The following is a 24,590-nucleotide window of genomic DNA, read 5'->3' on the forward strand; positions in this document are numbered from 1 at the left end:
ATGCTCTATTTACTCCCAATTTCACCTGCCCCATTCTTCTCCTTTAAGGTTAAATTTAAATGCCATCTTTTCCAAAAGCCTCCCATGATCCCTACAGAAAGAACGCCCATGGCATTGGTATCTCTTTTACCTTACAATGACATTCCACTTTGTTTAATAATTTTTACACATGCATTTTATCTTGTATTAAAGGGCTTTATGTACAAGGTAAGGTTCCATCCAAACTTCCTCCCCCCTTTATCTTCCATACCACTCACAATCAAAAAACATTTACTAAGTGCTGATATTCCAGGAACTTTGCCAAGCACTGGGGATACAAAGACCAAAAAGAAATCATCCCTGACCTTAGAGTATAACTGAATTGTCTCAATGCTTTATCCACAAGAGGACTCCAACAAAGTTACCTACTTTCAAGATATGAAATTTCTCTGTGGGACAAGCCCAGATTAATTAAAAGTTCCATTTAGCTTCTCTCCCAACAGGACCTCCTTCATCTTTTGTTCTTCAATTCATCTCAGAAGTCTCATGTTAAAAACCCCACATTAAGAACAACAAAATGGTGATTGTCAAGGAGTCATATAAAAGAATAATGGTCTAATGATTTTAATGTTCTGGAACTCTGAGGTCAATCACTTATTTATAGCCAGGAGTAGAAAGCCTACTTTGTATAAATCTCTGAGAGTCAAATTTTGTGACAGGAAAAACTTGCTTGTGGAAGAGTCTACTTGCTTGTGGAAATGGAAAAGCAGAAAGAAAGCAAGTCAAGGAACCACAAGGTTTCACCTAACTTTTTTCTACCACATTCCCCCCCCCCCCCTTTTAAAAAGGACAATTTTTTAAGCATGATTAATAGAAAAATTACAATTTAATCAATAATGGGACTAGGCAAATACATGACAGGCGGTATTTCTAATGTAAAAAGTTACCTGAGAAGTCAGTCAGAAGTCTTGTTAGGAAATGCTCATTAACCTGTTCAGTCTTGCTAAGAAGGCTGGATATCATTCCTACTCCAGTAGGTCCTTGTGTAATACCAAAGTCAAGGTCAGAGGCAGTCTTGACATCTCTCTCCCTCAGGATATCATGTGATTTCTCTGGCCAAGGTGATTCTGGAGCAAATGTTGAAGTGACAGTCTCTGTGGAGGTTCGTATGGGTTTTTTTTCTATGGGAGCTTTTACATCCTCTTGTGAAGTCTTTATCCTGTCATCTAGTTTCCCACCTAATTCTTTAAGGGCCCTAATGGTAAGCTGCTCCTGTTCTAAATCTAAAGATGCTACTGGAGCACCTTGACTGGAAAAAGTATTCTGGAGTTGATTGCCATTGGTGCTTTTGTTTGGTACAGTGCATTTGTGGCCAGCATCTTCAACTCCATATAAAACTCTTATAGGAAAAGTTGTTTTCAAATTTGTGTCCTCTTCTGCTGTTGCTTCAAAGGCATTTACTTCAGCTAATGCTTTCTTTGTTTGGATTTCTGAAAGTGTGGTTATAAGGTCTTCTGGAGAGTCATCACTTTTATTCTCTCTCAAGGAGTCTTCTCTTAACATTCTTGAAGATTCTTCTGGAGAAAGCCTGGGCTGCTCAGTTTTAAAAGATTTTAGGGGAAGAATTTCATCCAAGTTGTCCAATGGCTTCACATATTTTGTTGAAGAATCAATGGCGATTATCTTTGGACATGAAATTTCACTAACTGGACTTTCTCCAAGAATATCTGACTGAGCCTGTAAGGTTTCAAAGTCATCAACAGACTCTCTGCAATTGTTATGTGTCTTACTGCTGACATCCTGACTGTATGTATCCTTGATTTCCCTTTCATCTGCTTCTATTATAGGATTTGGAACAAAAACAAGTTTCTCTGCCTGAATTTTGACACCACCACCAGCAGCAGCAGCTTCGCATAAAAGCTTCTCAGATTCTCTTTTATCACTTTCAAATGAAATGTCTGCAGTAATATCTTCAATAACAGTGTCATCGGATTCACCAGAACTATCCGCTTCCATCATTTCTGCTAGGAAAGAAGTCTCCCCATTTAGATCAACCTTCAGAGAGTCATCAGGTAAAAGTACCTTTTCAGTAATCTCTTCAAGGCCCGGTGATGCACATTTTCCACCTCGAGATTCAGGTAATCTGATGAGGGTGCCGCCTCCTTTAGGCACACTCTTTGCCATACCTTCCAAGCTGACTTTCTGTGCAGAGTCAATGCTGTCAGGTGAAACTTTTTCATAGAGGGATACTCCTGATTCAGTGCTGGGCTTGCTCCCATGAATGGAATGTACAGGGATTTTCTGAATGTTCTGATGAGGACATATTTTAGGATGTAAGGCTGAAGTTTCTGAAGCATATTCATTTCCATCTAACCTTGAAGCTTGAGCAAGGTTTTCAGAAGATTTTTCTGGTTGTTTTAGTTGGGAAGCTAAATCCCAAGTCAGTACTTCATTGGTGAAGTTATGCATGTCACTTACACACCGAGATACCTCTTCTAGGGCTGCAGTAGTTCGTGAAAACTGTCGGGTGAGCAAGGCGGAGGCTGGATGTCTTTGCTCCTGGTTTCTCAGTGAGAATATTCTGTTACTGTCCTGTGAGTTCCCAGTAGTTCTCTCTTGGTCAGTATGCATTGCCCAGCTACCAGGTTCACTAGTGCTCTCCCTATAGGAGTCTTTAAACTCCTGGTCAAACGTTGCTTTGTCAATGATGACTTCAAATGGGGATTCGGGAGACTCTTTTTCAACACTGACAACAGCAGAAACTTCAGAAGGAGACAAAGAGTGGTTACTGATGCCTTCTGCCTCAGACTGCTGGGTGTGCGGCTGCTGACCTTTTAGCAAAGTGAACTTGGCATCAGCCTCTGAAGCAGCCACCTCACTTTGGTTCCTTAGTTCTTGGTCCTTCATTTCCTTTGTAAGAAAGGCAGGCTGTTCAGGAAAACTGGTTGGAATACATGGACGATCACCGTGTACGTCTGCTTCTGTGCCACCAGGTGGAGCTTCCGTTGCAGAATCTCCATTGGTCCCATTAAGTCTCTCCATCTTTTTATTAGCAGCACCAGCAAAATTGTCTTTTCCTTCTTTTGACAAAGCAGGCTGGATGTCTAATACTTGATGTTTTTCTTCACGTAGTATCATGTCAGTGTTGAGAACTTCAGAAGATGAAAAAAAAGAAGTCGGGATTTCTGACGTGCCCTTATCAGAGCCTAGTGAGCTCAATCTCTCTGAAGCCAGCATTTGGAAGAGAAAAGTGTTTACAGCGTACAACATTCACGAGCTAGTCAGGCAAAGCAGCATGCTTTGTTTTCAATTCACATGTGTATGTGCACATATATGTATAAATGTGGGCAACAAAACAATGACTACACGTATTCTTCAAGGCATGCACTAATCAGGAAGCCACTTCATGCTGTGAATGCAATGGGGCAAAGCATCGTAGAAGCACAGGGAAGGTTTTGGAAGGCAGGGATTGTTTTTGCAGAAACAATAAAAGCAGCACGAACTTTAACGCCACTTGCAGTTGTAACTACATGATAACAAAGTGTCGCTAAAATTTTGTACAATGTTTATAATGGACCTTTTGTTCTTTCTTCAGTGGGGGGCAGGTAACTATAAAACAAATAAAATGAATACTACAACACATGGCCTTACTTGATTATAAATTCACTATTCTTTGCTACATCATTCTCATGACTGCCCATGGACATTTCCCTACTGTAGGTGTCACTGCAGAGGTGACAAATACGGGAAGGCAATGTTGCCTATACTCTTATGCTCGTATACTCTGCAGGCTGAATGGTTGTTAGTAAGACTTACTTGTTCTCTTTTAAAACTCTTTGCTGCAAGAAATGACTCGCCTGGTAGAAATTTGGAAATGAAGGTGAGATAAAAAGAAAAAGTATCACAAAAAAGGATACGACATTTTAAAAAAGAAGATTCACTCTTCTAGTCTAATAGTCCGGAAGGAAAGGTCCCTGGCAGGGCTAGTTTCCCCTCTTAACTACAGAGGACACAGAATTGTCCCACACTTAACAGTAGAATGTTCTGTCCTAGACACAGGCCTGTGCATATGCCCAGGTAATTGCTTATCTGACATAATTGAAGGGTCTTGAAAAGATTCACTAGCTTTAAATTTTCTTTGGGCTGAAGCAAACCGATGGTCAGAAGTCATCTTTTAATATGCAACGCTCTTACAAAAGTAACAGATCCAGCCCAACTAGTCATTAACACCTGCCTCTAAGAGTACCTCACATCTACTTTGTCTAAGAACATCTCCCCCACTAGAATGTAAATTTGGAAAAAGTCAAACTTTTGTTTTTATCTTTGTATCCCTGGGGCCTAGTAATATTTATAGATATTTTATTGGATTGGATTTCCAATTTCATAAATGGTAGAGACTCTAGAATAGATTTGGATTGGGGAAGGATAGAAGGATCCTCAGGATCAGGGATAGCTAGTCAGCCAGGTGAGCTCAAAATCAGAAGGCTTTTGGCAAAGGCACTAAAAAAGAAGTAGGAGATTGCTAACTAAACTTCACTTCCCTTCCAACTTCTTCTAGGGCTAGCATGGCATATTCCACAACATTATATTCCCATAGTATCTTTTATCAGAAGTCAGCAATACCATCAGTAACCATTTTCACTCTTTTCTAAATGAAAATAATAAAGCACCTAAACAAATAGACTAAATAGAAGCAACTGAGAATCCTAAATCTCAACCCACAGATTTAATTTCTACACTTAATTAAGAAAAGATGGGCCAAATCTCACCACCAAGCCACAAAATTCCACTGTTATAAAATTCTTTTTTTATTCTATTAGTAGGCTATGATAATCATAATCTGAGGTTAGAGAAAAGTAAATTGTTAAAATTTAGTGGTATCTGTGCAATAAGGATAAATTGTTTAAGCCAACTATAATCCATACTCAGTGCTAATAAATCTAAAAAAACACCACTGGACACCTCTGCCATTGTGTATAGCATAGGCATTCTAAGCATTATATATGAACTAAAAATACAAATCATCTCCAATATTATACCAATATATAACAAAGCTTAGAAACAATTTTAGCTATTGTAATCTGTGGCAGTAATCACTTTAGTAATCTAGGCTTTTAAAAATGGCTACTGATCGTTACTTGATGAATATAGCTTGGATTAGATAGATGTAGGTTCGAACAAAACTGCTTGGCAACATCTTAAAGGAATGGAATTCTGAGGTGAATAAAACTTTTATCTCAAACTATGCCTCCATCCCTACCAGTCTGCTTATCTATTAGGTTATAAATTTCTTAAAGCCAAAAATCTTACTTAAATCTGTTTTATTTCCCCTGATCTACTCTGTTCAGAACAGAGAGGAAAGCAATAAATCTTTTTTTGTCCTCACACTGCAAACAACTTCCTTGGAAGTCTGAGGCATGTCATCTTGTAAAGAAATAGATATAAAAAATCAAGATGGTGACAATGTTTACTTATTCTAAGTGAAAATTGTAAAATCTGAGTTGTGCAAATAAAGAACTACACCAAGTTCTGATTTTGAAATGTAAAATTAACACAAACTTTTCAAATTCACTGAAATAAGCACTCATAAGAAAAACAATGGTATTAAAGATTAAAATCTACTAAATAGAGTCATGATAGCTCCATCTGGAATAAAGTAGGCATTACAGTGTATTTAACATTTACTGATCAACCATCAATACCATAAGATACTGAATAAAGTAAAACTTACTTTAAATAATCTTTAGGAATGCTTTAACTACTAAATGCTTTAACTACTAAATAGAATTTTTAGGGGTTTTTTTTGTCATTAGCAAAAACTAATTCCCATCTTGCTGGTTACAAAAGATTATTATTTATTGCTTCTCCTTTTTTTCCAATTAATTTATTCATCTCTCCCTTTTTTCAACAGAGCCAACATTTCTAAGGCAAATATAGAAATTCCAACAGAACTTATGTAAATGGTCCTTCTTCAGTTGCTGTGGACAAAAATATTTTTGTAATTGTCTGTTGGTCAAATCTAAACTGAAGCTCAGATGACACATTAACCAGTTTCTAGTTTGGCTATAATCTACCCTTGTTTATACTATTGGAAAAGTTCTCAGAACCTATCCCTGGTCCTAATAAGATATTGGAAGCCTATGGTTTAGTCTAATTCCTGTATTTATAAAGGAAAAAGACATTTTCTTTGGTTCTTTTAATTTTTATCATCCTGTTTGTAATTTTAAGCACAGGATTGTGCCAGCAGTTATGAAAGTAAATTATTTGGCAATGTTAAAAGCACTAACAGACTTGGGCAGAATCTATTTTCATGCTAATTATTTAAATGCAAGGCAATTTTGAAATTAAATCATGATTTTGTTGTAGTACAAAATAGTACAGAATTCAATAAACCTTTTGACTTTCTGCTATGACCATAAGGCATATTTCCTTCAAGTAAAGAACATCACAATTAGTACGGTAGCACTGTTACCCAAGACTAGATGGCAATATTTATAAGGATCTTCAAAGGTCAGGTTTATTATATTATCGTGCACAACGAAGAAGCACTAATTTTAAGGTTATTTGCTGGAAACAACTCTGACTAATCTTTCTCAGAGAAATAGCTATCTCATTCAGTAAATAGGAAGGAAGGAAATACTGTCAAATATTGTTCAAATTAATTCCAAGAACATACTCATTTTTTTTTTGTTATTGAGTTCACTTACTAGGTATTTCATTTTCCAGAGGCCTGAACACTAACAAAAATCCCTATCTACTCAGACATGACAAAAAAGGGCTTTAGATTCAGAATACAATAAGCATGGCAATGTTTCAAATTTTGTCAAGCTATATTGAGCCCTGTGTTTCTAGATTGCTTTTAAACCTAAAAAAGCTCCAACAGTTTTGATCACAGTATTTAAGATAAAGTAAGAAAGTTCAAATCAGAAGCCACACTCTTAAGCTTCTGCTCTGCAAGAACACCATCATTTCTAAATAACAAATTCCATGGTTGATGAGTAAATATATAATCTAAATGAAAGTGTTTTCCCTAAAATTGCAAATATTAAAAGATAGTAAGCATTTAAGATACTTTTCAATTCTCCCTTCTAGTCCCCAAAACCTTTCCCCACTTCAAAATGTAGGGTGTCTCAATCAATTTGCTTTGGAGAAGGAGAAATAACTTGTACAAAAGCCTTATGCAAAGATCTTAGGGTTAGGCTCTTCTTACCCTACCATCTGGAAAGAAGGCCGAGTATAGAAAATACTCCTTGCCCGTTTCTATTTAGGAACGACTCAATTTCTATATGTCAATATTTACTGTCTCTACAATACAGCAATTTAACCTGGGAACAAGTTGCAGCAGGGCTTCAAATATAGATTATAATGTATTAGTTATCCTATCACAAAAGGATAGTCTCTTTAATGTAATGAGCAATATTGAGTCCTGTTATCATTTGATCAACTACTTTGTCATTGCCATACACAGACATACAAATGTAAACACACAAAAGATTAGCTTGAAAAAATATTCAGGCATAGGTTTTCCTACACATGAATTTTTTTTTATTATTAACAAAACAAGAGGGAATGAGTTTCAAAATTTTAAAACGTGCAAAATATTATCAGCAACTTTCAGCCATAGCATCAAAATAGGAAGTTAGCCAGCAGACACTTTGCAGCTAAGCTAGTCCAAAACAAGAAAGGTTCTTCTGTACAAAGAAAAATGTTTTCTTTTATTTTCATAATTTGAAAAAAGGCTGTAACTGGCTTGGTTTTTTTCCTCCTCAAAGCTTGTCCCAAAGTTATCAGTGTTCTAACTTCCTATTCCAGATGCCTATACAGTATTGCACTGGCCAAACTGAATGCAAACATCTAATGAAGCAAAAATATTTCCCATACTGAAAGACAGGAATTTTCAATTTGTCTGTTCTCCCAGCCCCAATCATTTTTACAATGTTTCATGAAGGTAGAAGGTCTTATTATATTTTTCTCCTACATCTATTTTAGTGAAAAATATTCATCCTCATGAAGGAGAGAATTATGTTTTAGTTTGCATTTGTGCTTGATGCAACACATCTTTAAAACATTACTCTAGTCAACTGAACAATTACATGATTAAACTAGCTTCTAATTCAATTGCTCCCTTGCTTTTAATATGTTACCAGTAGAAGTGTCGCTCACCTTTTTAAAAGAACAATCAGTAAATATGAAAAAGGCGTGGAAAAAGCACTGTACAACTATCTGGACAAGTCAATGACTAATTCTAGGTCTCAACTGCTCTATATTTATCTAAAATAGATATAAAAATTTAACTTGACCTTTGGCAGGGAGCTAGACTCTATGTTCTACCAAGTCATTTTATTAGTAACAACCATTTTCACCATAGTAAAATATTATATTAATTGCATTTCACTAACTTGAACTTCAGGATTAGGTTCTATAACTAAAAAGGATTTATTAAACAAAAGATAAATATAGGAGATATTTATATATAAACAATAAATATATTATAAATAAGGAGACTTAATTTAATGTTCTTAACTAACAATTGGTTTAAGAAGCAACTATTTATAGACAAATATTCCTCTATATTCACTGTTCCAAAGGTCTTAGTGCAGTTTTAAGCTTTACTCATTTACATAGCCATATAATTGGTATATTACCAGAAGATTGATTTATTTCAAGGACCAAAATTACTTACTTTGTTCCTAGGCATACTTTTCTTTAAAAATCTTCGAATTTAGCCAGGCCTCCCTCAGTTTAAATTAGTGACATTTAATGTTATCTGAAGGCTCAGGCCCTATACCAAGGATAATATCAAGTTTCATTGTCTGAAGTCTTTGGAACTCTTTAGGGGACTGGCTTTAAGTTTGCCACCACTCCAGGAAAAATATTTTATGTTAAGAGGATTTGTTCAATGTATTTGTGAAAACAAAACATAGAAGCAGTCTTTATACGTAACCCTTATGCTCATTAAGATCTGCTCATTAGCTTCTATGTTCCTTAGCTTCCTAGAATTTACAGGTGGTGATATAGGGTTACTCTTTCTATAATGGTTTGCCCCTTGGCCTGAAACAGCCAAAATTGTTCTTAAGGAATACAATTTCTTCAAACCAAATAGATTCTTCCTGGTATTTTCCCCTTCTGTTATTTTACTGAAGGAAAAGTAGAATCTGTCAAAAGCAGTTGTCAAGGGATATCTCTCAATCAGCAGCTAAAGTGAGTGGATCCCCACATAATCGCTTAGTCTCCAAGTCCAACTCTGGTCACCAGGCAAGGACTGTAGATCAGAGAAGGTTAATCTCATTCAACAAACACAGCACTATTTGGGAAATTTTTCTATCTTGGTCTCAAGTGCTCTCAAAAGGGGCTGGTCCAGTTTTTCACGTCTTAAGGAAACTAACACTTTAGTTCTTTCAAGATATTGATCCTGTTAATTTTTCCTTCAACAGTAGAACCTACTTTTCTTTCCCTAAAATAATTTTTATCCAAGAAAAAGAGGGGTGTGATATTCTATAGGTTTAAAATTATTCCAGAATTATAGTCAACTTTTTGAAACTGAGACCTCCTATAAATTTTAGTTTAGAAAAATCCCTTTTCGGTTCTATAGCCTACATAAATATATCATTGTTTTTCAAATGCAGAGTCTCTAGAATGATTAATCAATTTTGAAATTTGTTTCTAGAAACATTCAAAAAGTACACAGTTAAAGTTAGAAGCTATTCCTTTCCAGTATGAAAATGGTCATTAATAATAGATTTTTGAATATTTGAAATATTTCCATTGCTAAGTACTAAGCTCAGAAAAGAGAAATTTTTGGTGCCCCCCCCCCATCAAATATTGATTTACTTGCATTGTTAACTCACTAAAGAACACACCTAATGGAAATTTGGTCTAATATCAGGATCCAAGTACAGTCTTTTTGCAATTTGTCACATATATAATGTAAGACTTATGTACAATTAACTTTCAGGGGATGTTATTAACCCAAGGAATACACAAATCTGTCTGCCATAGTTTTTGTAAAGAAGAATAAACAGGTCAAACTCTCTATGTTCATTCAAATTCTATGTTCATTAAGTCCAGTCCTATATAAGGACAGATTCCTTAATGAATTGCCATAACCTTCAACATATGTAATTCCAGCTATGATCCAGTAGCCACAAAGCATGGCCTTAGGCTTTTTGGGCTAGTCTTAGAAATATTTAATTTAAAAATTTTAAACCCTCACCTTCCATCTTAGAATCAATACGATGTGTTGGTTCCAAGGCATGGTGAACCAGGAAGCAAAGAACTCTGCTTCTTAAGCCTGGGTGATCAGTCAAGACAGCCCAATAGTCTAACAATGTCAATGTCTGTCTGCCTGCCTGTCTGTCTGTCTGTCTCTTTCTGCCTGCCTATTTCCCAGTTATCCCACCCTTTGCATCTCCAAACATAAAATTACCATATTGCCAATTCCCTTCCTCACTAGATGCCAGATTAAAAAAAGTAAAGTCACAACAATCTCTAGGACAAGAACTGCTTGCCAGAAGCCAAGTGACTTACTCCAGGGCCAATGAGGAAAGAAATTCAAGCTAAGACGGTTCACAGCAGGCTGACAGGTGCTTTCTGTATAGGCAGTGGAGACAAGATTTTATCTTTTTCTTTCTAACACCAAGTGTCTCAAAAGAGTCATATAACTGTTAGTCAATATTCTAAATCATATAGATATCACATTCTGTAGTTGGGTTGGGGGTTGTTTTTTTTTTCTCCTCACCCTGAAAGGCACTTCTATCTGTCCTAAATGTTAATGGACAAAGTTAATTTTGTTTCTTAAGGCTGACCCTTAAAAAGCAAACTTTACTTGTCTAGTGAATACTTCCAGAGAACTATGAGCAAACAGCTGCTAAATATACACAATGAACTGATTTGCCATTAATTTGAGTTTTAAGGGATTGGAGGGGGGATGAACAATAAGAATAGTGTGCCTTATACTCCCAGTTACAGCCTTTCTCAACATTTTTCTTTCATTAATGCACAAGAAAATGACAGACTTGCCTTGTGAGGTCGAAAATAGAGATACAGGCTGAGAGGAAGAAACAAAGGAATCTGAAAGAAAATATATAGGATGAGAATTCGAAAACCTCACACAGGAATTTTAAAAACTTTTCTGTCAGTCAGATTTAGTAATGTCACTACCATTCTCTTTAGGGAAAAAAACAAACCAAAACAAACAAACAAAAAACAGCTTTACAGCTAGATTTCCACTCACCCAACAGCAAAATTTTATTGATCAGATGGACTGTTTTACTAAACACATTTTTACCACTAAAGGAATTGGTGAGAGGAGTACCTTTTCTGTAAGAATAACTTTAATCATGGCATTCAGAGATTTAGAGTTGGAACATTAAAAATTATCTATTCCAATTCCCCTCATGAGGAAAGGGAGGCTCAGTACTGAAAAGGGGATTTCAGATATCAGTAAAGCAAGGAGCCAAGTTTCAAATATCATTATTATGACAAATCCAAGGTTCTTTCCCCTATACCACATTCCACTGTTATTTGTTGGGGAAAAGAAAATAATTTCTATTTGCCTTAATAAGTTTTCAAGTGCCTGACAGAGGTAAGTGACTAAGAATACAGAATGAAACAAAAATACTTTGGACATGGACAATTAAGGAATTTGTTTTGCTTGACAATGCTTATTTGTTACAAATGTCTTGTTTTTCTTGGATGTGGGAGGGAAAGAAAATTATTTTTGTTAAAGAAAAATTAAATTTAAAAACATTTTTAAGTGCCATATTGAGAGTAATTTATTGATGAGATCAATTTACACATTTCCCTTAAAGTTTTCATGTACTTTTCTAGAATTATCAAATATTTATCAAGAAGGGATCCAAATGTAATTTCACCTTTTAAAATTATAGCTCTCCAGATCTACTAATCTTGTTACAATATTTTTCAGTTTTGAATGTTTTACACATTGATTTTAACCATACAAAATAAAAATACTTAAAATTTAATAAAGGTTTTTCTAATAGATATGCCTATAGGCACTAGTTATAAAATGCCCAGGAACAGGTATATATAATATTGATCCTTAAAAACCCAGAATTCAATCGATAAACTTTGTATTACATATAAGCAAAATCAATCAAAAGAAGTATAAAAATAATTATATATGAAGTTGTACCACAATTTTGGAAAATCACATATTATTAATAATAGCTACCATTTATATATATATATTTTCTTTAGTCTTGTAATATGGTATCTTATTTAATTCTCACAACCACTGGTGTAGGTTGTAGTATCCTTACTTTACAATGGAGGAAACTAAGGCAGACAAGAGGTTAAACAACTTGCCTAGGCTCACACAGCCAGTAAGAGTCTGAACCGGGAAATGAACTCATATCAATCCCAGTTCTCCCTCCACTGCACCACCAAGAGACTAGGTGTCTGCAAGTATGAACTCTTAAGTTCCCACCTGTTCCAATTCTAAAGAGAAAACCAACACTCACAAGGCTATTCACAGTTATTACCACAAAGCAATATCCCTTTCCCCTCATTATTTAAAAAGCTTATTTACGTATTTCTTTAATGTTTCCAGATGATCTCACTTCTTTATGCATCTACTTTCAATTTGAAATCTCTGTGGACTATTTGAAACCTGAACAAACCAGAAAAACCAAGCTGCAAATTCAATGCCAAAAATTAAAGTAGACGGGCATGAGATCCTACCAATTCACCAGCTGTCTTACCACCTTCCCCCTCCCCCCCCATAACACCTTGTTTTGGTGGGAAATGTTTACATGAGACTATTAACTATACACAGCGTGCCTACTTACAGAGATCACAGAAAATCAGTTATCACTTGCACCAAGATTGTCCAGGCATCTATTAAACAATGCACCGTGTAAGAGATCTTACTGTAATCTTTAGACTTTATTCCATAAGGGCAATTAGTTTATAGAGTTGGCCTCAAGAAGGGTGGTTTTGAAACTCAAACTCTGGTCTAAACCCAGCATGTCAGACCCAAGCTATAGTGTCTTCGTCGTAAAAGCGGATTCAAGTAAATTGGTTAAGACTTTCAGTATGAGATGATAGAATAGTAAGTATGCTGTAATAAATAACCAAAATCCAAAGAGTCCTCTAAATTTTTAGGCAGGTCAGCTGTCACTTCAGCACTTATCTGAAAGATGTATTTTATGCAAAAAGCGACGGTTGTCTTATTCATCCTAGGCCAGTGTCTTGAATGTAGTAGTTCTCCAATGAGTTGTCGGAAACGAACTACCTAAATTTAGATTATTCATTCCCTACTGAAAGTTTCAAAGTTTAAAAGACAGAAACAGACATCCTTCTTTTCAACTTCAGTGAAATTAAGAAGACTTATAATCTAACAGAAATATTCATGTTAATTATTAACACAATGTCCATTCCTATAGGCGGTAGACTACACTCTGATCAACTTTGCTTCCAATCTTCAACATCCTCCTTTCATCTTTGACTTGATTTTTTTAAATCCTGACCCATCTTGGAATCAATACTGGGCATTGGTTCTAAGGCAGAAGAGTGATAAGGGCTAGGCAATGGGGGTTAAGGGATTTGTCCAGCTGGGAAGTGTTGGAGGTCAAATTTGAACACAGGACCTCCCATCTCAGGGCTTGACTCTCAATCCACAGAGCCACCCTGTGGCCCCCTTTAACTTTCCTTAAAGTCAAACAAACAAAAACCAAGAATTAAGGGCAGCTCACTTAACCCTCCACTGTTAGCCACTCCAGCCCTAGAACCAACTTACTAATAAATACAGAAATGAAAAGTGATTGACTCCCTGATATCTGACCTCTCTAATATTAAACTGCAAAACTGATCACATGTAAATTTAAAACTGCATTATGCAACTGTTACCTAAATAAACATTTTGTAGTATGGACAAATGCTTACTATTTCCCACTTCATAACCAAGGTGTTACTATGTTCAATTCTCATTAAAAATTCACAACTTAGATGTGCAAAAAAAGCATTTTCACATGCAAAGTAGAATACCATAAATATTGTAAATGTAACAAATGTCCATCCAATATCACTCCTTTTTAAAAAGCATAATTCAACTTAATACTTTCAAAACTGTCCCGCGCTTCCTTCTGCACTCCTCTGCAGACATTTATTTATTTATTTGCTTATTTGTATTTTAAATACTATGTATTGGTTCCAAGGCAGAAGAGTGGTAAGGGCTAGGCAAAGGGGGATAAGTGACTTGCCCAGGGTCACACAGCTGGGAAGTGTCCAAGGTCAAATTGGAACCTAGGGCCTCCCATTTCTGGGCCTGGCTCTCAATCCACTGAGCCACCTAGCTGCCCCCCTCTGTAGACTTTTTTAAAAGTTTCAATGGTGCCCTTTTTTCTGTACCACCAATATTATTCCCAAATACCCCTTTCTTTTAAATGCAGCAGAAAAAAAAATGCCCAAAACCTTGAAGTAAGTACAGTCAAGCAAAACAAATCCAATTGTGGCCAAGTTAAAAAATGTTTGTCTTGTTCCATTCTTTTGAAATTTTTCACTTTTCAGTCTCCAGAATTATTGTTACTCTTCTCTTCAACCCCAAAATACTCTGAAAATGCGTACACTCTCAGAGAAACTAATTACCCCAATTCCCACCTGGGACAACTAGCTTCGTTACAAAATCAGTAAACAACTTTTAAGCTGCAGTCTATTGTCTAGTAGAAACACCAATACCAAAGATTCTAATAACAAAAATGAAGGTTTGAGATAGCAATAAAATACTTAATTCTCAAAACTATATTCCTGGTCCCCTCGAAGTCCAATTCTCACTCCCTTATGGTAGGGAAGAGGTTGAGCACTGGCTCAAAAACCTGTCCATCTCAGGACTCTGCAATCTTAAAAACTGAGAACATGGGGGCACAGCTGGGTAGCTCAGTGGACTGAGAGTCTGGCCTAGAGATGGGAGGTCCTAGGTTCAAATCTGACCTCCATCACTTCCCAGCTGTGTGACCCTGGGCAAGTCACTGGACCCCCATAGCCCAGCCCTTACCACTCTTCGGCCTTGGAGCCAATATACAGTATTGACTCCAAGATGGAAGGTGAGGGTTTACAAAAACAAACAAACAAACAAAAACACATGAGAATTTAAGAATCAGTTTACCTATGATCTTACCTTGAACTTTTTATCTTCTCCCCCACAAAAAACATTAAATATCCTTGCAAGACTCCAAATTATTTTCTGATAAAAGGCAGCATATTCAAATAAAAAATTTAGGTAGCTTTCCTGGCTCTCATTTGTTTGAATATTTTAATCCCACCTTTCCCAATAATTGATATTCTAAACTTCCAGATATTGATTCCTCCAGGGCACTGAATATACTAAATTATGAAACTGCAAGTCAGAACTTTGTAGCTCTATTAACCACTGAATTCACTTGAGTGACTGAACTATTTTCAATTCACTTCTACTTCATACTCACTAAATCTAAATCAATAAAATGATGATACTACTCAATGTTAAGAAATTTCAAGCTAACTGGGAATTACATGAATTTTTGCTTCTAGAAATTGTTATTTTCCTTTACCAATCTTTCCTACAGCATTGAGCTTCCTGAGGCAATCTTCTCTACAACAGGACTGGTTTTAGTTCTTCCATGACTTTTTTTTTTTTTACTAAGTGGAGATTTAAAAACCATCGATGAGAACCAGAAAGCTGCTGCTCAAAGCCACAAAAAAGTACTAAACACCAAAGGACAGTGTGTGCCACCCTGAAACTTCCTGTAACTGCATTGCCACTATGGCAAAAAGTCTTTCGAACTGCAGAAATACCCTGAAAGAATTCGACGATGCAATCACAAGCAATGACCAGTCTTATTTTATGGGTTTCTTTAAAAATGTATATAAAAGCAATCCATTGTAGAATAGTTCAACTACAATCTAGAGCTGCTTTTATCAAATAAAAGATAAGGCAGTTCCCTTGGAAACTGCTAGGCTGGTATGCACCACATGAACTGAACCAGTAAACAAGATACCCAGTTGAATTAATAATTTGTAATCTGTTTCACTAAAGAACCAAATTACTTTGCCAGAGCACCAAATAATTCTGATCATAAATGTAAAGCATTTTGCAAACTTTCAAGCACTACATACATGCTCCTAGGTGGTTTAATTATTCTCATTTGACAGGTGAGGAAATCAAACTCAGAGGTGACATCTTGCTCATAGTCATACATCCAATTAAATCTAAGGGGCAGAATTTAAACCCAGAATTTTTCTACTTGAATCATGAGGTTATGCTCCTTTACCTGACTGAAATAAATGCATGGATGACTTGTTTAATAAAACTAATAAATGCATAATTCCAAATTGGCAAAATACACCTAATAAAACATGGTGGTTATTATTTTTCCAAATTCCCTTTTTAAAATTCTGAAGGCAATGGACAGTCTTTACCAACAATTTTTTAGAGCTCTTGGTAGAAAAACAATATTTTTGGAAGTTGAAGAAATGAAAAACCTTTAAAGAACCACTCAGAACAAGTTAGTTGCAATTCATTTTGTTATCTACCCAGCAGCTTTTCAGAATAGCTGTTATTTGCAAATTATACCTACATGTGAAAATTACATTGAAAGAAACTTGGGAAAGGGGAGTCAGAGGGGAAGAATAATTATAACAGCATAACCCACTCAAAAAAAATCACATGGGGGACAGCTAGGTAGCACAGTGGATAGAGCACCATGCCTGTCGTCAGGATTTAAACCTGGGTTCAAATTTGATCTCTGATACTTCTTGGCCATGTGACCCTGGACAAGTCACTTAACCCTGTTTGCCTAGGCCTTGCCACTCCTCTGTCTTGGAACTGATACTAAGAAGATAAAGGCTAAAAAAAAAATTATTTTGTATTTACTCTGAATATGTCAGATTGGAGACTGGACCTGTGATTTTATTAGCATAAAGAACTCCTGGGTGAAGAAAATCTCTCTCCCAGGACAGCCTAGAATCTTCTTATAGAGTTACTCAAAGAACACTGAGAAGTGAGGTGAGTTGAGAAAGAGGCAGTGGGACGGGGGGGGGGGGGGGGGGGGGGGGGGGGGTGTTCAAGCAGGCTCTCCATCCACCTTGCCAGGCTGCCCGACCCTGTATTTGGCACATGTGGGGCCTCATCAGTGGGTTTCCCCCAGTAAAACATAAACTACTGAAGGGGAGGAGTTCTGTTTCCTTTCTGTCTGTATCCAAACAGGCTCTGTGATTCTGGTCCTGGATTGGGTGAGTGGGCTGGCCTGGCCCTCTCTTCTGCTTTACCCCACCTCCTGCTTTCTTTATTCCCATCTCTGTGGATGGGACTTTTCATATTCAAGAACAATCACTGCGTATCATGGCAACATTTATGGTGAGAACAAAGGAGCATAAAGAATGCCATGCCAACGCGTGATAACGCAACTTCAGCCCTTCTAAGACTCTGAGATAAGTCACCTAAGCTATTAGGATAATGGACTCCTCTTGCTTCCTAGCAGAAGGAAAAGTCTGTAATCGCCCACTTCTGGTTCAAGAGCTGCCATCTGTTCCTTTCCAAAGCAATGTCAAGGTTTAAGGCACAAAGTCATCAGAGTTGCACTGCTAAACATTCGTCTCATGAAACTTTTGCCACACTAAACTTTCACCAACTGTTTCATGGGTGGGTGTGATTCTTCATACGTCATATAGAGAAAAACTATTTCAATACCAAGATTTGTGACTGGATGAAGCCACTCAAATATTTAGGATACAAACATAAACATATTTCATTGGCCTGCTGGGAGTATGAACATGTTACTTTCAAAAAGCCCACTCAAGAAGTGCCAGTGGGAGCGACAACCAAAGAGAATCAAACCCAAATTAGAGACATTCCTATCCAGGTACTGGTCAGTCGCGCCCTGAGATGTACAAAGCTGTTCCTGCCCTCAAGAAGCTTATATTCTAATGGGGGGAACAGCTTGCAAACAAAAGCTATAACTGCAAAAATGGCTAATTGGGGGCTGGAGGGGAGAAAAGGAGAAGAGAGGCCAGGATCAGCTTCCAGCATAAGGGGGATGGGTTTTTAGGAGTCTAGAAGGAAGCCAGGGAAGCCTGGAGGATGAGGTAGAGGAATATTCAAGCACAAGAGCTACTCAAAGAGAAAACCTGGGGGCAAAGGACTGAGGAACAACAAGAAGGCCAGTGTGACTGAATGACAGGGTAAATGAAAAGGGGGAAAGTCTGAAAGACAGGAACAGGTCAAGAGATGAAACTTGAACACCAAACACACTCTGAGACTCCTTCTAATACTAGGATTCTAGTTTGTTTTTAAGCTGTCCAAAATGTTTTTTAGACGAAATGTTTATTTTGGCACTTCATTTATGAGAACGTGAACTTCAGACTGTGGCAAGCTGCAGAATTTCACAAATTTCACACGATAGTATAAAATTAAGGGAATGCATTTGAATTTATATGAATCAGACTCTCACCTACTTTGGCCTAGCAGAATCAACTACTGTATAAATAGCCCTGGTCTTCTTATTCATTTTTAAAAGTCCCTTTCACTTCAGTTCAGACATTAACTCTTACTTCTCCAGAAATCTGCCAAGTCACCATTCACTCAGACCTCTTCCTCCCCTTCCAATAACATTAGGGCCACCTTCCACTTGTATAACACTTTCCATTTTACAAAACGCTTTCTGATACATTATCTTATTTGATCCTCAGAAGCCCACAAGGCAGGGGAACTAGAGGAGAGCCTCAATTTACAAATGAGGAAACTCCAGCCCAGAGCTTGCTTACTTACACAAGCTCTCTTGCCCAAGGTCATGTAAGTACTAGTCTTAGCTCTACATTAAGAACTTATCTCCTGCTTTATGCTAGTAAGCTACATTAGTATTTGGTCATATAAAAAAGGGAAAAAGGGAAGCCAAGGGCCAATTTCCCAGCCGGCCTTTTCACAATTCCTTGTTACATTCAAACTTCTACAAATTCACAGACTCTCAAGGCTGGAAGACACTTTAAAAATTATCTCAGTCCCCCTCATATTTTATAGAGCAGTAAACAGTGCCTTTTGGGTCAACTTGCCTAAGGTCATGGGGCTATTCCATAGAAAAATCTATAGATTTGGAAGCAGAGTGAAAAGACTAAACCTAGAGCAGATTCCACTTAACCAAGCACTAGCCAGCAGACCATGGACTGCATTATTCCACTTTCTTTAATTTCTGATTCTCTAAACCAGTGATTTCCTTGGTGGAAGTTGATTTCATCACTCTTTCTTTAAAAGAAAAGCATGACAGAGTACAAACAAGTCTATCTAGACTTTCGTGGCTGGTGTAACTTCCAGGAAAGCCACCAAAGTAGTAACAAGGAAGAGAAGCACAGAAAATGACATGGATTTAAGAAAAACACCTCTCTCTAAATGGCTTGGGATGATATTAGTGCCTTAAGGATGCTACTATAGCATGTGATTTAAGACTTTCATAAATTCATCAAGATTAGATCCAAGATTAGATCAAAAGATATTTAAAATTAAGCCCAGAATAACCAACTTCATTGTATATTCATGCAAGCAGAAGACTGACTGCTACCATTAGAGCTGTGGAAACCATTTTGTAATGAGGAAGCTTAAGTAATGAACCGATGACTACATACTAGAGAATCTTTATATGCAGCTTTTGTATTAAGTGCAAGACCTAAAAATAGAGATGCTATAGAAGGCTCACAAAAACTGTAATGTATAAAGGACACATCTGGGCCTATTACTGCCTTGGTATTTTAATAGCAAGCAATGAAGACATGAAAAACAAAATTTTCATTTTTATCTTACATGTCAACAATGACAGCACTTATGTACCACCTAAGATACTTCAAAAACAAATCAGTCATGAGGAAAATTAGTAGATAATAGTAAAGTGCCAATATATAGGAAGAAATATGCAGTTAAGAAAACAAGCCAGGTGATTGCTGATTATTTGTATTCCAAGCCTTTTGTAAGTCAGGTTCTTTCCTTTAGAAGTTGGGAGTTCTCTTAATTACATAGAAATCATTTAGTGAGGAAGGAAAAAAATTCATCACATCAAACAAATGGAGGGAACTTTAGAGAATGTATTTTTGCATACATGCCCCCCTTTATTCTATAAATGAGAAAACTGAGGCTGACGTTTCCAGAAACTAAAATTTGAAAGCTTTAAAATTATGTGAGGCAACGAAAAAACACAAAAGCATTTAATGATTAATATGCACAATTTGTCAGGACCTTACCCATTATCTACAGGGAATTTCATTTATGGTTACAAAATGTCTTATTCATGGAAATTCATTTCCTAAAGCTTGTGTACATGGACATATATACCCACACAATTAGTAGCATTAACTCAGGAAAACAACAACAGTGGCAAAGCATTTAGTAGTATAAAAATGCAAAGCAAACCTACCTTAAAAGAAGTATTATGTGGAAAGGAAAAATATTAAACATTGTAATTTTAGTGACTGTTTAGGCCTGCAGAATGGAGACGATCCACCTTCCCCTCCTGCAAGGGAGGGTGACCATGGGCATGGACTAAATTACACTGTCAAGATTGAGTTGATATGTTGGTTAGTTTCAATGAGCTATTTTTCTTCTTTATTGTTTTGTTATATGGGGAACCTGTCTAACAGACAAGAGAAATGTACATTTGGAAATTCAGGTGTTGTCAAAACAAGACATTAATAAAACTTTTCTTTGAGAGGATACTACAATAAGTGAAAAAGATTGTGGCTAATGACACCAAAAATAAAGATTCAAAGAAAATATTAGCTATGTCACTAGACATTTTGGTTAGGCTTTATTATGTTTTCCTATGTATCAAAATCATTTCAACAAGGCCCTATTAATAAAGATAGACAGTTCTTCCATAGAGATAGCCAAGAGGAGGGAAATGCCCTTGAAGTGATTTCATAATTGATTCAACCATTGTAAACTTTAGACTTAAATTTTAGACTCTGCTCTAGCCAATACTTCCATCACAAAGGTTTCATTCCCAGAACTATGGTCTAAACGTGTAGCACATGAGTGCCACCCAAACCAGTTTAAAAATTCAATTTGTAGGTGACTCAATGGATAGTCAGGCCTGAAGATAGGACCTCAAGACACCTGTGGAAGCTCTGTGACTGACAAACCCTTCCTGCTCTTCTGCCTTAGAACCTACTGATTCTAAGCTGGAAGGCAAGATTTTTATATCCATATAAAAGTGGTAAATATTTAACAAAATGAAAATACAATAAAACTCAGATAATACATTCTAAAACTAAGTGACCCACAGAAATCCTTATATATGGATTCAGTGGCCTTGAGTTTGACACCACTAATCTAAACCATAAAACAAAAATCAATGTATGCATCAGAAAACAGTTAAAGGAACCAAATAAAGGAGAACAGTGATAAGAAGCACCCAAGTTGCTAAGAGAGAATACCACCCCCAACCAAGTTGCTTAGTAATAGAATTGTCTTTCCTTGAGAACTGGGCACGAAAAGAAAATTGTAGAGAAATAATTGTTTAACGTTAGCACAAGGGGTCCAACGTTTCTGCCTCACTCCTTACTGGTACAGCTAACCCTGACCTAAAGAAGTCTTACCCAGCTTTCAATAAAATAAGTTGCTTCTACTGAAATAATCATAAGCACCCTGGGAAACCCAATAGGACATGGCATGGACAGGAGGAAACAGCAGCATTCAGAACATACTGTGTATCTACAGCTAATCGCCACGATAACGACAGATGGAGACCAGCTCCCCAAAGTCAAGCAACAGATTGAATGAAGAAACTTAAAAATCCAAATTCTTGGGGAAAATTCCGAATAGGAAACTAATCCACGATTCCCGACAGCCCAGGGAGCCCTTTTCTCCACCTGTTTTCTTTCCGAGGCTCTGGCCCCTTTAAGAACTGTCACCTGCCCACTGGTTTTTTTCCTCCGAGAAGGCATCTGCACTGCAGATCTCCGCAAGAGGGGCGCTTGCCAGCCAGCTCCCACCAGCGAGCAGACGCGCATACAAAGGAAACGCAGTGGTCGGCTCCGCAGCGTCCCTACACGCCATTAGGGAGAGGGAGGAGAGGGGGCTTTCGGCAGATCGTGCTTTGTTCCATCCATCCCCTTCTCTGCAGTCGCCTTTGTCACCTTAGTTCGCGGGTTCTGGCTCCAGCAGACACAGCTGAAGGCAGAGCCCCATCCCCGAGCACTCCGTCTATTCCCTTCGAGCAAACAGGGCGGTGTGCGTGGGGACGCAGAAGGACCCTCCCAGGGGAGGACGATGCAATGGGGGTGGGGGGCAGTCACGCCGCCCCTACAGAGTCCTCTCCTCTGGGGTGGCCAGCCCAGGCCCCCAAAGCACAAGCCCTTTACCCCGCACCTATGGAAGCACCCCAAAAAGGTTGCCCCCATCCCCCGACCCCCGTGACCTGATGCCATCTATGCCGCTCCTCTCCGAACACAAAATAGGCACTTAATTTGTGCGGGCGGCCAGACCACTGCCCGGCGGGGCGCGGACCCCTCCTCATTCCTTTTCTAGCTCACCTGCCCCGCAGACCCGGGAGACCTGGGGCTTTTCCAAGGGCGCCCACCTCCCAGGGTCCCCCCCCCCCCGCAGCACCCAGGCTTGATTGTGCAAGGCAGGGAAGAGGCGGCAAGGGAGCGTGGGGGAGGGGGGTCGCTCTCTCCCAGCAGTTCTCCCCCCTCCGCTCGTGTTTTCCCACGGCCCCACCCCAAGGCCCTGGCTCCACACCCGTTCCCACGCGTGAAGCCAAATCTCGGGCTCGGCTCCAGGTTACCACCTGAGGCTCCCTCCCCGAGCCCCGACCGAGCCCCTACCCCTACCCCCGTGGGGCTGCCCCCTCATCCAGCCGCCCCCGCCATTCCCCCAAGGCCTCCCCTCCCCCTCCTCACCCGCACAAGACGAGGCGCAGCTTTTGCCCCCTAGGCCTGGACAGGCCCCAGGGCTTCCCCCGCTGCCCGCAGCGGCCCCAGAGGCATCGGCCCCGGACGACGAGGACGAGACGGACGGGGACTGGGTGGCTGCCGATGGCTCCGCCATGGCCTCGCCAACGGGAGGCGGAAAGGGCAGAGGCGAGGCGAGGAGAATAAGGGCTGGAACTGCGAGAGGTGAACGGCAGCAGAGGCGGTGGCTCCGGCTCTGAGGGCGGACGACGAGCGACTGAGCCACTGACTGGCGGCCCGGTGGAGAGGGAGTGGGGGAGGGGCGTAGAGCTCGGTCGCGCGCCTGACGGGATACGCAGGCGCACTGCAGCCCCGGACCGGCGGGAGGAGGTGGGCGGCGGCCGCTCCAAGCCCGCAGCGGAGCCAGTGCGCAAGCGCAAGAGATCCTCCCGCCCGCGTGCCCGCGCGGCGCCGCAGCCCCCCTCCTCTCAGCGAGCGAGCGACTGAGGGGCAGGGGGCTGGGCCGGCCCTGAACCCCGCCCACAGCCCTGGCTCTAGGGAGCACGTGTCTCCTGGTGCGGGGCTGCGGGAGTGTCCCTTCGCATGCACTTGTTGGCGGCTTTTGGGGAGCGGGCCCTGGCGGGTCTCCCCTGCCCTGGAATTGGGGGAGGGGCGGCGCGGTTCCAGGCTGCTCTTGGCTCTTGGTGCTACCCCGGCAGCCCCTGGCACCGACCCCTCCCCCCAACCTCCCCAAGGCGTTCCTACCCTCCTTTGGGTCGGGCTGGAAAAGCGGGGAAAGGCTAAATCACAGTTCTGCTCTCCGGGATCAGAAAGTCCGCCGGGAGCTCTCGGACTAGAGATTACGGAGGGGAATTAAGTGGGAGGGATGAAGGTGGGCAGATCTAAAGGCACAACCCTGGGCCTTCTCTGCGTCTCAGGGTCAGCCAGCCCAACCCCCTGGTTCTGCGATTTCTGGGGAATCAGGAGAAGGGCCTGGACGGGATGCTCCGGAGCAGTAGTAAGGCAGCCAATACTGGAGGCAAATGGACAGAGGGGTCACCCCCCCCAGGCCTTCAAGCGCAGTCTTTGACCTCTTGTCGGGGTTTGAGGTACAGGCAGACCGCGGAGGGGGCTCCGAGGTCTTGTGAGTCTCTCCTCTGTCAAACCCTGCCTTTAGGGCCTGCCCTTCTGCTCAGGGACTCATCGTGCTGCCTCCTGGCCTGGGATCAGTTCTCAAACGGTGGCGTTCAGAGGATCACAAAGGCTCAGTTCCCTTTAAAAACCCTGGGATGGAATTCCTTTCTGCAGAGCCTGATCGATAAGCAGCCTGCAGCCACCGCAGTAGCCATAGAAACGCCTTCCGGAGAAGATGCTCCCTCTGGGAGGAGGGCAGCCAGCAGAGGGAAAGAGAGATTAGACCATGGAAGGAGCCTTCCCCCAGGCGCCCTTGCGGGCAGCCTCGGAGGTCAGAGAAAAGCCCCACCAGAGAAGGCGGTGGTGGCTGCCGCAAAGTCCAGAACAAAAGGCAGCGTGCCTGGGTTGGGCCTGCTGCAGTCACCAGCCACGGAGACAGCTACAGCCCTTCTGGCGGGGCCTCCCTGGTCATTGTGCACAAGGCCTGATAGCATCCTCCCGATAAATGCGGAACTTTGGCAGCCTGACACAGGATCGAGGGAGAGACAGGCCTCGTAGTCAGACAATGAGCAGCAGCCTTCCAGGCCCCTCACCACGCCTGGGCAGGC

The 24,590-nt window shown here is 39.9% G+C and overlaps 1 protein-coding gene across 5 annotated transcripts in view; it reads right to left on the minus strand.

Annotated features, from left to right (window-relative positions):
* Positions 1–24,291, minus strand: part of RTN3 (reticulon 3) — a 45,612-nt gene extending 21,321 nt beyond the window's left edge. The window contains exons 1-3 of one of the 5 annotated variants that reach the window (XM_007497741.3): positions 22,858–24,291; positions 10,999–11,049; positions 927–3,131 (exon numbers count right to left, since the gene is read on the minus strand). In XM_007497741.3, the coding sequence (XP_007497803.1) occupies positions 927–3,131; positions 10,999–11,049; positions 22,858–23,005 (2,404 nt within the window). In that variant the 5' untranslated portion in view covers positions 23,006–24,291. Of the gene's footprint in view, positions 1–926; positions 3,204–10,998; positions 11,050–17,060; positions 17,197–22,857 lie in introns of those variants that run through there. The other 4 variants (XM_007497740.3, XM_001362768.4, XM_001362850.4 and 1 more) reach the window with 4 other exon arrangements.
* Positions 24,292–24,590: the final 299 nt, after the last annotated feature.

Source organism: Monodelphis domestica, chromosome 6 (genome assembly GCF_027887165.1).
Source record: "Monodelphis domestica isolate mMonDom1 chromosome 6, mMonDom1.pri, whole genome shotgun sequence".
Taxonomy (NCBI): domain Eukaryota; kingdom Metazoa; phylum Chordata; class Mammalia; order Didelphimorphia; family Didelphidae; genus Monodelphis; species Monodelphis domestica.